The 12,077-nt window shown below is 37.2% G+C and overlaps 1 protein-coding gene across 9 annotated transcripts in view; it reads right to left on the reverse strand.

The window, feature by feature from the left end:
* Positions 1-12,077, reverse strand: part of R3HCC1L (R3H domain and coiled-coil containing 1 like) — a 68,703-nt gene that overhangs the window by 19,359 nt on the left and 37,267 nt on the right. For 8 of the 9 annotated variants that reach the window (XR_013961650.1, XM_080688088.1, XM_080688094.1 and 5 more), the window contains one exon: positions 910-2,726. Coding sequence is in view for 8 of the 9 variants with exons in the window: in XM_080688088.1 (XP_080544214.1) it covers positions 910-2,712 (1,803 nt within the window). In the remaining variant the exon portion in view is untranslated. The remainder of the gene's footprint in view (positions 1-909; positions 2,727-12,077) is intronic. The other variant, XM_080688095.1, reaches the window with a different exon arrangement.

Raw genomic sequence — 12,077 nt, forward strand, 5'->3', positions numbered from 1 at the left:
CATCAGTATTTAAAAGGCTCTTTGGAATCACTCAACTGTTTTATAGGTGAGGAAGTGGTCTGGTAAAAAAAATATAAACATTGGAGTAAGATAGAATTAGACCGTAATCCTGATTCTCCCTTTACTAAAGGTATGATCACTAAGCTTCAATTTTCTCTTTTATGAAATTGGGGATTTTATAGAGAAATAATTTTTTTCATTTCAGGTAAAGGTTATGTGAACTCACTACTATAAGGAATGAAAGGGGAGTAGTTGGTATTTATGTTAATTTAAATGTTGTCTAAATTAAGAAAATGAAAATATTGAACTAAATAATTTATAAGATGCCTTTAAAAATCTAACATTTTGTATTTATGAACTCTAACTAGGCAGCATGTCATTATCACTTATATTTTCTATATAGACTCGACAATCATTCTTTAATTTAACTCAAAATAAATTCCTTAAAAAACGATCATACCTTCCTTTATTTTACTCTTCCTTTCTCTAATTCTTTCACTCTACAGTGTCTAAAAACATCTGAACATCTACTGGAAAAATAAAACAATAATAAACTATCCTCCTCCCCTCAAATAGGCCTGTGTAAAATATATCTTGTCAACAGAGAAGAGCCCCTTTTGAGAAGTTTCCCTCTGTATTCCTCAATAGATAGCCAGTATCCATTAAATTCATCTTTAATCTATTCACTAAATCACTCAGGACTTGGCTATTATAAGTATCACTCAATTCTGCATTTTTTTTTAAAGATCTACCAGATAGTCTTTTCTCAGTCTATAATCCTATGTGTATTGCAGGAACCCTTACATTGGAGGTAAATCAGTGAATGTGCACAAATGTCTCCAAAATCCCAAATTCTATGAATCTACAAATTATCAAAGCATTAAGCAAACATACCTCCAGTAAACATACCTCTTGTAGAAGACGTGGATCCAGGCAGTCACCATCATCATTAAACATGGACTCCCAGCTCTCCTCAGTAGCTGTACTTTCCTCCATGTGAGAAGTTTCAGTCGTTTTCGGTTCCATAGATGTCTCTATAGAAACTGATTCTATACCAGGAAAGGATATACCAAATTCTATGTTCTCTGAGTCATCTTCCTCTTTTGTTTTAAACTCTTCAGTTTTCAGTTCATGCAATGCCTCTGTTATATCACTAGTACAATCTAGATCATTGTCCAAGGCACCATCTGAAAGTACTTTTGTCCCATTTAACATACTGAGTTCAGAGTCCAAAGAGATGTTACAATTACCACTAGCAATCTTCTTTATAGGCAAGGGTGAAGCACAATCTGATGAGCTCTCTGTCAACTTTCCTGTTGACTCTGTGAAACTACATGAAATACTCTCAGCATAAATATCTGAGCAAGCAGTGAGGTTGCTGAAATTTTCAGTGTCATTCCCACCTCTAGCTACATGAAAAGGGGTTGTATCTGTACTCATTTCTAAATATTCTGAGAAACTACTTGTATTGCTATAGGCTTCACCAGCTATTCTAACTGCAATGACACAAGGGCTGTCTACAGTTACTTGATCAGACATGGTATCTGTAATGTCCATCATACATGCCTTATTTGTAATGTCACCTACACTCTTAAACCCATTACCTATATCTGTTTCATGAGCAAGAGCAGCTGTATCAGAAGGCTCATACGTTATGCATAACTCATCAACAGTGTTGTCATTCTCCTCACACTCTCTAATCATCGTTGGATCAAAAATGCCATCTGTGCTCTCTAATGTGTTGACTGAAGTCATTTTATGAGAGATGTGACCCGTTGTCTCAGGAATGGAATCTATACCTTGCTGACCCAAGATGAAATCTATACTATTGGCTATGTCACCAACATTCTCAGCTTCAAAGTCTACACAAGGTTGATCAGTGACACCATCTGGACTTCCAGGAATAGGAACAGTGGTGATGCCTCTACTGCTGAGTTTCAACATTCCACCTGATGTTTGCATGTCTTGTTGCACAATTTCAGAATCAGAGCTTAGTTTTACTGGTCCAATCATACTCTCCAGTCTCAAAACAGGATTTAAAACTCCAGGAAACTGATATTGTATCTCTACAACGTTGGCATTTGTTTCAATTCTGCTTTCTAAATCTCTGTTTTCACATGTTTCCCCACTTAGTTCGAGCCTACTGAAATCACAGAATTCCATATTTTGCGATGGTTTGTTTAAAACTGGAGCCTCACAGATTTCTGAACAAGACTGAGATAGAGGCAACCTCTCGTGTCCTGTCACATCTGTGGTTTCAACCTCCAAACACTCTGCTTTCTTTGGTTTAAAATGTCTTTGTAAAGGTATACTAGGTACAGTCGCAGAATTTAGGACTCCTTGCTGATGTCCTTGGGATAGTATTTCTTTGGATTCTGTGGCTCCTCTCTTAGTACAAATCCTAACCTCGCTGTTTTCTTGAAGGCATGTGTCTTTTCTTAATTTTGTTGAAGATTTCTTACCTTCCCTACGATTGTGCTCCTTTTTATCAGAATAAATACTTAATCTTTGAGTCTTAGGTTTTTCTCTAAAGATCTCCTTTTGGGAGAGACAATTTTTTTGTTCTTCTTCCACCACAGAATTAGGTGAACCACAGCTTTTTTCCTCATCCCCTGTCTTGAGGAGTACTACACCCCTTCGAGCTTTAGGTACATAAAGTGCCATGTCAGGCCTTCTGACTCGAACTCTGCATCTCACTGCTTCTTGCTGCATGGCACCACTTCAATCTGCAAGAAATAGAATGATTTAATTACAAAAAACAAATTACAATGTATTAAACCAAGAGATTTTTAAAAAGTAGAGGGCCTACTAATCCATCCTATAGAAACCCTCAAGTTAAAAGAAAACCTGCCATAAAATAATACAATCACATAAGCAACTAATAAAATTCCAAAACTGCCCATAAATTTTATCCATAGATCCTCTTTCTTCATATTCCCCAAATCTTTTACCTCTACCTCCCAAGTGCTCTCTACTTTTTAAACAAGTAACCTTGTCTTAGGCTGAATTAAAACAGATTATCTGAACAGTGATTTTCATTAATCAAGTACTCATAAAACACAACCATCTCCATATTCTAGGAGGTCATAATTTACATTGAAGAGTATACTCAAGGAGGACACCTAAAAATATATTGGCTCAACATAAATATTACATATATGTAAGTATAATTTTTTAAGAGTAATAACTGCATGTGAGTAACTTGAATGTGGGCTAGAAAAAAAGACGACTAATCAGGGACTGCTTTTGAACTATGATTTTTAGGAAGAAATAGGTAGTGGGAGAGAGAAAGCCATTATTCTATTAATACTATTTAATCAAGTGACCTATTATAAATTGTTCTTCTTTCCAGCAGCAATAAAACAGGTCTAGGTAGAATGAAGACGGGTGGAGGCCAAGGAATGAGATAAGACAACTCACACTAGTAACTTCCTGACAACCTCCACCATGGTTGCTCAATGGAATTTAAAAAGGGGAAATATTTAACAAAGGTTAAATAAACTTTTACCTACCAATAAAATATAAATAAATATGCTAGACAATTTCATATTGAGTTATTCTTTTAATATTCAAAAAAGTATTAGGTTGTCCAGAATAAAGTGAATAAGAAGGTGCTATATGCAAAAAAACAACCATACACACTCTGAAGCACCCATTGTTAATATTTCACCACATACATTTTAAAGGAAAGAGGTAAGATGAAAAGAAAGGCTAACAAATCCTGTCCACTCTCTTCCAGATCCCTAAAACTACATCTGATTCAGATTACTTCCTCAGTAAAGGAGCTCTGCTCTCATGGCACAGGCTATTTTCTTTTCAGTCCAGGTATATACCATAACCCTGATCATAAAGTGTCCTGAGTGATCTGCTTGTCCCTTTTCTCTTTTGATGTCTTAATTATGCAGCCCACCAATCTTCGTGAAATTTCCATTTTTGCATTTGTGGAAGAATATGACTCTAACATTGAACCATGCCAGGATTTCTTTTAAAAATGCCTATTTTTCAAAGACTGAAGTACAAATGTGTATTCCACTGGAGGATATGCATAGACATAGCATATCTTGATCTCAGCAAAGCATCTGGCAAAATACATTATGATGAACTTCTGTATATAAGATGGCGAAATGTGAGCTACTTAAGAGAACTGGTAGGTAGACTAACAACAGAAAGTAACGATAATGGGTAGAAGTAAATTTAGAGGTCATTTGAAGGAGAACTATGTCCCCATAGCCCTTTGAAATTCAACATTTTAAACAATAATTTCAATGTAAACAAAAGATATTGAGTGTTTATCAAATCTGCAACTGACTCCAAATAAAAAGAATTAATAAATACCAAAAATTATAAAATTAAATTTAATATCATTTCTACAATCTAGAATACTGTGCTGAAAGTAATATGAAAACACAAGCATGATAACAGTAACACCAAGATCTGCTTTGAGTTAAAAAGAATCTAACAAAGATTTGACCTGTGTACAATTTGTACAAGAATCTAATAGCTTTTACTTCATCTACAAAGTCAGTAAGAGACCAAAGATAGTGATTCAGAAGTTTAGAAAGGCAACAGTCTTAAATTACAGTCTAGAAAATATACCATACACTGTATGGTTAAAGGAATTAAAGGTATACTTTTTGCCCAAAGAAGTCTAAATAGGAAAATCCCTGCTACCTTTATACCTAACTAGAGGCCCGCTGCACGAAGAGATTTGTGCAATAGGCCTTCCTTCCCTTGGCTTCCAGCACCGGTTTTCCTCCGGCACCCGGGACCCAGTCCTTCACTCCGGCCAGGGTCTGCCTTCTTCGTCTTTGCTGCAGACTCAGGCCAGAGTCTGCCATCTTCGTCTTCGCTGCAGACTCTGGAGTCTTCAGTCTTATCTTCGCTGCGGCACTCCGCTCCTATAGATCCCTTCGCCCCCACCCTCCCTCTCATAGCAGATGTCCTGCCCCGCCTGGAGCAGCTGGGCGGCCACCATCTTTGGCCTTCTAATTTGCATGCTCACTCTGATTGGCTGTGGGTTTAGTGGAGGTACGGTCAATTTACATGTTTGTCTATTACTAGGTAAGATAGGTTACTTACTATACAGAACAAATTTTTTCTTCTATGTTTCTATGCTTCTATATTTCTCCAGAAGTTAGTACCAGAACCAAATGGTAAAAAATAAAATAAAAAAAACCTTAGCTCAATATAAAAAGAACTCTACTTCTAGAGCTCTCCAACACGATTTTTAGGCAATGAACTCTGTATCTAGAATAATTTAAAATAGTCTGAATGACTGACTGATACACTAGAGAAAAAATTTCTATCTGTAAAATAGATGGGTCTGGATTAATTTTAAACTAAATTCTATGATTCTAATTTCTCATCTACAACAGACATATATCAAAGGCTTCAAATTTAAAAGTATTATGTGCTACAGCTAATGACTTTTAAATCTCAATCTTTCTTTTATTAGTTAATGCCCACATATTGTCATATTACAATTTCCTAAAGCTGAATAACAGAATAATAAATTTATGCTATTATCCATTCCATACCAAAACAATGAATTCAAGTATGACATGACCAGCGGTGTGCTGATAATGTTTAGCAACCAGTTTCCCAAGTCTAGTTTGGAATACTGATTGATATTTTTATCTCAGTGATGTAAACAATGTGAAGTAATAACTTTGCTTTTTTAAATCCTCACCTGAGGACATACTTAGAGAGAGAAAGGAGAGAGAAACATCGATGTGAGAAACAACGATGTGAGAGAGAAACAACCATCCACTGCCTTCCATAACTGGGACTGAACCGCAATCCAGGTATGTGCCCTGTCCAGGAATCAAACCTGCAACCTTTTGGTGCACAGGATGACGCCCAACAAACTGAGCCACTGTGGCTCAGTTTTTGAATGGAAGGATATATCTTCAAATTTTTGAGCTATGACAATGTAATAGGTAAAGATGTGACACTTTAAGTTTGCATTACTAGTATTCTGTCCATCACTTAAAGTCTAGACAATAAAAAATAATGAAGCCCTGACTTAGGGCATTTGCCCAACTGCCATGTAGATATTCCTACTGTGGCTAATTTTAAGCTATCATTGTGGTAATGATACTGAACATGAAAATGGGAAAAGATATACAGTAGTATATCATAATACAGTATTTCAATCATAAGGAATAATAAACAAAAGTAACTCAAGGTAATTGATCATACAGATATGCAGTAAGATAACTACAAAGTGATAAATTTTAAGTATTTGTTACATTTTTATAAATGACATTTATCTATATATATAAAAAGCCAGTGACTGGAACGCTGTAACAACCAGGTCTCTATGATGCCCACTACAGCCAGTAAACCACCCGATCAGGGGTGGGGCCGGCTGGCCAACCTCCCGTGGCCCCTCCCCCCAGCCAGCCCCGTGCCTGATCACCCCCCTTACCCAATAGGGCAGGGCTGGCTGGCCAACCTCCCGCAACCCCTCCCCCTGCCTGGCCCCACCCCAGATCAGCCCCCCCATGCCTATTAGGGGCAGGGCCAGCTGGCCAACTGCCTGTGGGCCCTCCCCCCTGACTGACCCCCCAACATCAATTGGGAGCAGGGTCGGCCAGCAACCACCCACGGCCCCTCCCCGGCCCCTGATCGGCCCCCCATGCCATTCGGGAGTGGGGCTGGCCGGCCCACTGCCCACAGCCCCTCCCCCTGGCCAGCCCCACCCCTGATCAGCCCACACTACCCCGATTGCCCCTCCCTGCAACCAACTCCACCCCTGATTGCCCCCCACACTCCAATCAGGGGCAAGGCCAGCAGCTACCACCCACGGCCCCTCCCCTGGCTGGCCCTGTCCCCAATCAGCACCCCCCACACCAATTGGGGGTGGGGCCAGCCCACTGCCCACAGACCCTCCCCACCCCCAATTGGCCTCCTGACCCCAATCGGGGACAGGCCCACAGGCCAATCGCCCTTGGCCCCTCCCTGCTGGCCAGCCCAGCCCTGATTGGGCCCCGATCTCGGCCTGACCAGCTGGATCCCACCCGTGCACTGGGCCTCTAGTTTAATAATAATCAGCTATATAACTTAAATTTTAATAATAGCTGTGTTTAACAGTTTGCAAAATTCCTAAAATTTTAACAATCATCTCTCAGTCTAGTAGGAGATGCTCCAATACACCATTGGTTGTGACAATCCTTTCATAATAATTCAGACACACAAAAAAGGAGCATCCCCATCTTGTGGTCTTTCAAGATAATGCCAATTCAATTTAAAGCCTTGTTGTGTTGTTACAAATTTCTTTAGTAAATATAGGCATGAAAGGCCTTTAACATTTGGGATAAGAGCAGGCTGTATTATGCAAGTTTTAAAATGTGTCTTGGATTAAAATTCTCCCACCTAAGTATTTACTAAAAGCACTTGATCTTTTTCTATCTCTTTTTTAGAAAATATATTTTTATTGGTTTCAGAGAGGAAAGGAGAGGGAGAGAGAGATAGAAACACCAATGATGAGAGAGAATCATTGATTGGCTGCCTCCCACACTGGGGATCAAGCCCGCAACCCGGGCATATGCCCTGACCGGAATTGAACCCTGTCCTCCTGGGTTCATAGGTTGACACTCAACCACTGAAAAATACCAACCAGGCTCTTTCTCTCTTTTAAAAAACAGTTTTAACTTTTTCACAATGTTTTAAGTGGTTTTATCAGTTCCATTTGCTTCTTATCTGGAGGGGAGAATCAGTTATTTAGGGTGTATTTTGCAGCTAATTTATCCTGGATTAGTCATCAGCATGTAGTTCTTTTCAAAATTACATTTTCTAAAGGGGATAAAAATTCAGATTCCTTTATGAGAGTGGGCAGTTAATTGCTAACATATGCCTTAAATATTTTAGGCTAAATCATTTTTTCTAACTATACTTCGGAACGCTGAAATCATATATGAGCACCTGTCCAATTGTTTCTACAGTTTCAAATTCTCCTAGAGAGAAGTATCAGTAACTTCCTTTAAGTATCTCTCTGACCCATCTTCCTGAGTAAGTGAACAAGTCAAATCAGGCTTTTACATTTCCATAACAGAATGTCAACACTGTCCACATTTGGTATCTAAAACATATAGATCCCTCTTCAATCAACAATAGGGAATAATGACACTTAAGGCACTCAATGGATAATTAAACCATGAATTGATTTGATCCAGTACTTAACAAAGTTCAGTTGAGACATCTGATATTTGAGAGAAACTACTGAACGAGTATGTTAACTATTCATTCTTCCAGAACAAATTCTCTAAGCTCTATGACTATGTTACCTCATTAGAATGCATCATAACTAAACCATATATTTGTCTTAACTCTTTATTTGGAAATAATTTCTAATTTATAGATAAATTGCAAAAGTAAAAATGCCGCAATGAGCACCTGTACACCTTTACCCATATTTATCTACTGTTAACATTTTATGCCCCACTTGTTTTACCATTTTTGCAATCATGCATATTCCCTCCCCTTTTCTTGTCTCTCTCTTCCTCCCTCCCTTCACACACACACACACACACACACACTCTTACTTTTTTTCCTGAAACTTTTGAGGACAAATTACAGACATCATGGCCCTCTACCCCTAAATATTTCACAGTGTATTTCCTATAAACAGGCATATTCTTACATAATTACACATTATAAATGTAAGCAAATCTAACATTGATACCTTTATCAAATCTAACATAAATATTCCAATTTTGTCAGTTGATTGTGTCATTTCCTTTATAGCATATTTCCCTCTCGAATACCAGACCCAGTATAGAATCAGGCAATACTTTTAGTTACCATGTCTGTTTAGCCTACTACATGCTAGAAAGTTTCCATAGCTCTTCATTGTCTCTTATGACATTGACATTTTATAAGACTAGCTCCCCCTACCCTCTTTTTTAAAATTAAACATCCCTCATTTAATGTCGGCCTGCCGTTTCCTAATGATTAGATTGAGATTATACATTCTTAGCCACAATAGTACATAGGTGATCATGTGTCCTTCTCAAGGCATCACATCTGGAGGCACATGATTTCCATCTCTCCTTCAGTAATGATATTAACTTAGATCACCTGGTTAAGGTACTGTCCAATTTCTCTACTATATAATTACTGTGTATTTTCTCCCTTGCAATTAATTAGCAGTCTGTGGGGTAACACTTAAAAAGCATGTAAATATCCTGCTCCTCATCAAAATTTCCCTGGATTTTACATCCACTAATGATTTTAATCTGATCCAAAATTTACTATGATGGTTGCACAATGATGATTTTCCAACTCTACAAGTCCCTTCACATTTACTAGTCAACCCTTGGCATTTTTTCAGAAAGCAAAAGTAAACCGTGTATCTTACCTCACCTCAGAAAACTAAGATCCCCTGAGTTAAGACTCAACGTTAAAATCTTAGCTTTCATAGTTGGTTAATGTACCTGAGGAATATTTTCTAACTTAGCAAATGGAAGATGAAAGTAATTATCACCTTATCCAATGTCCCATTGTAAAAAGAAAGGAAAAAGCATGCATGTCTCTCAAAGTCATATGCCCCCATAACACACAGAACATAACGTGTCTCTCTCTGCTGTTTTCCAGAAAACACAAAATTTAAGTTTGGAATTCAAACACAATGATTAATCCATCCCAGATGGCTGGTAATATTTATTTCTCTGTCCCTTTTTAAAGTCATCTCAAATTCCTTTGGAAAGGAGGCAAGGCACAATCAATTCATATCCTATATAATAAAAGGCTAATATGCAAATTGTCCCCTCGACCGGGAGTTCGATCAGGGGGCAGGCCAGCCGGACCCCACCAGTGCACAAATTCGTGCACCGGTCCTTTAGTATGTTAATAAACATGTATGTGAGGGCAGGAGAGGAAAACATTTTGTGGAAATCTACTTTCAACTTACATTTGTTTGAACTATGAAATATTCTATAGAACAATGAAATGTTTCAAATGAGGTATACAGAGTTCTGACACTGACATCCCCTTCAAATGACTTGCAAAATTATGCAATAGAAAGATATGTATGTAAAGTATATATTAACATGCCAACGCAAACATCCTGAATGCAAGGTTCAACAGTTAGATTTTTAATTCAAGATGACAGATGAAGCACACATATATACATAACTTCCCCCACTAAAAATTGATCCACATTTATATGGGAATTCGTTTTATAATAAATGTGTAACTTCAAATCAATGGAAAAATATGGAATATCCAATGTCAGGAAAACTGCCTGGCTCACTTGCCAATACTTTACTGAGGATTTTGCTTGTATATTCATGTAAAATCAGTCTATGATTTTCTTTCCTAGTACTGGGAATTATGTGACTGGGTTATCATGGTTACTATAAGACACATTATATAAGTTAAGAATTTAGGTATAAGGCTGGGCTTACTTCTTCTTAAATGTTTGGTATAAGTCATCTGTAGCACTGCCTGGGAATAGTAATTTTTGTTGAAAATGTTTAATAATGATTTAGTTTCTTTAATGTTAAGGTCCATTGAAATTTCTTCTTCTTGAGTCAGTTTCACAAATTGCTCTAGAAAATGTCTTTTGATGTAAGTTTTCAAATATATTGATATAGAAGCTGATCACAGTACTTTCTTAGCATTCAAATGAGTACTTGTCTAAATATCTAAAGTTAATCATTATTTGTATCTGTCTCCTAGACAACTGTACAATGCTTTTACTTCACAATCCCTCCCATATGTACTCTTAGTTTTCATCCAAAAATATCTTTACACTGCTCCCATCTTTTAATACATTTTTTTCTATTGTTACTGTTAAAAAATCTTGTTTTTTGTCGGTTTGTCATTGCTTTTTGTAGATATCTCTCATTCTTCTCTGATGATTCTCAACATATTATCTTATGAATTCGGTGTTCTCAAATGTCTACTATGTGTTTAAGTGTGTGTTTAGTATTATTAGTTTTCTACTAGGGCAACACTATTTGAATATTTTTGCTATTAGTCTTATACCAGTTCTAGTCATTCAGGGTAATATCTTTAAATTCATTTTCAGTATCACCAATTTTCTTTTCATATTTGTCTATTCTGCATTTTATCCCATCCAATCAGTTTTTAAATTTTAATGACTAAGGTCCTATTTGCCCCCTCCACTGCCCCTGATCTCCTTGGTCTTATTAAATTTATAATTAGATTTAATTTTTGTTATAAGTATTTACTATTTAATAGTTTTACTTTTGAAATTCTTGAAAATTTAATTCTGATGCCTCTTGTGTATCTGACTTTTGCTTAAGGCACTGTCTATTTTTTTTTTTAATAACTTTGAGTAGTGTGCTCCACATCAGTGGGACTTTAGCAATATCAATGGGAATTCCAAGCTTTCCTCTATGTAGTGGCTCTGCATTAATGTTAATTTTTAAATTTGAGGTATTCTGGACCATGCAATAAGTATAAAATATGAAACTCAAACTCACATGAGAGTAAAACAATAGCTACAAAATCTCAGGAAACTTTCCCCTTCACTCAGAAGCCAGATAAAAACAGACAAGCTTCCTTATTTTTCTTCTGTAACTGAGTAATTTTTTTTTCTAGTCTACTCTTAGATTGAGAGTACAATGCTTTGAGATTCAAGGCCTTAGTAGGTAAACTCAGTTTCCAACTCATCTGTCCCAGGCCCAATGCCTCTAGTCCTATTTCACGCATGGTTATTAAATCTAAGCCTCTTATCAAGAACAGCAACCTTAGTAAAGTAAAAAATAAACAAAAACTATAAACAATCCTGGTTGGTGTGGTTCAGTTGGTTGAGTGTCCTCCAGTGCACCAAAAGATTGACAGTTCAATTCCCAGTCAGGGCATATGCCCACGCTATAGTCTCGATCCCCTGTTGGAGGGAGCCGGGGCACGTAGGAGGCAGCTTATCCTCACATCAATGTTTCTTTCTTAAAAACTGCAAACAATCTAAACAGGAGTAATTTTCTAAAGTTATGGCTCATCCATACAGTGGATGGATATCCAAAACATAATGCTAAGTGAAAAGAAATTACAATCCAATCTATTTTTTTGCACAAAAGTATGCGTATGATCCTCACTGATGTGGC

The sequence above is a fragment of the Plecotus auritus genome (genome assembly GCF_963455305.1).
Source record: "Plecotus auritus genome assembly, chromosome: 9".
NCBI classification, from domain to species: domain Eukaryota; kingdom Metazoa; phylum Chordata; class Mammalia; order Chiroptera; family Vespertilionidae; genus Plecotus; species Plecotus auritus.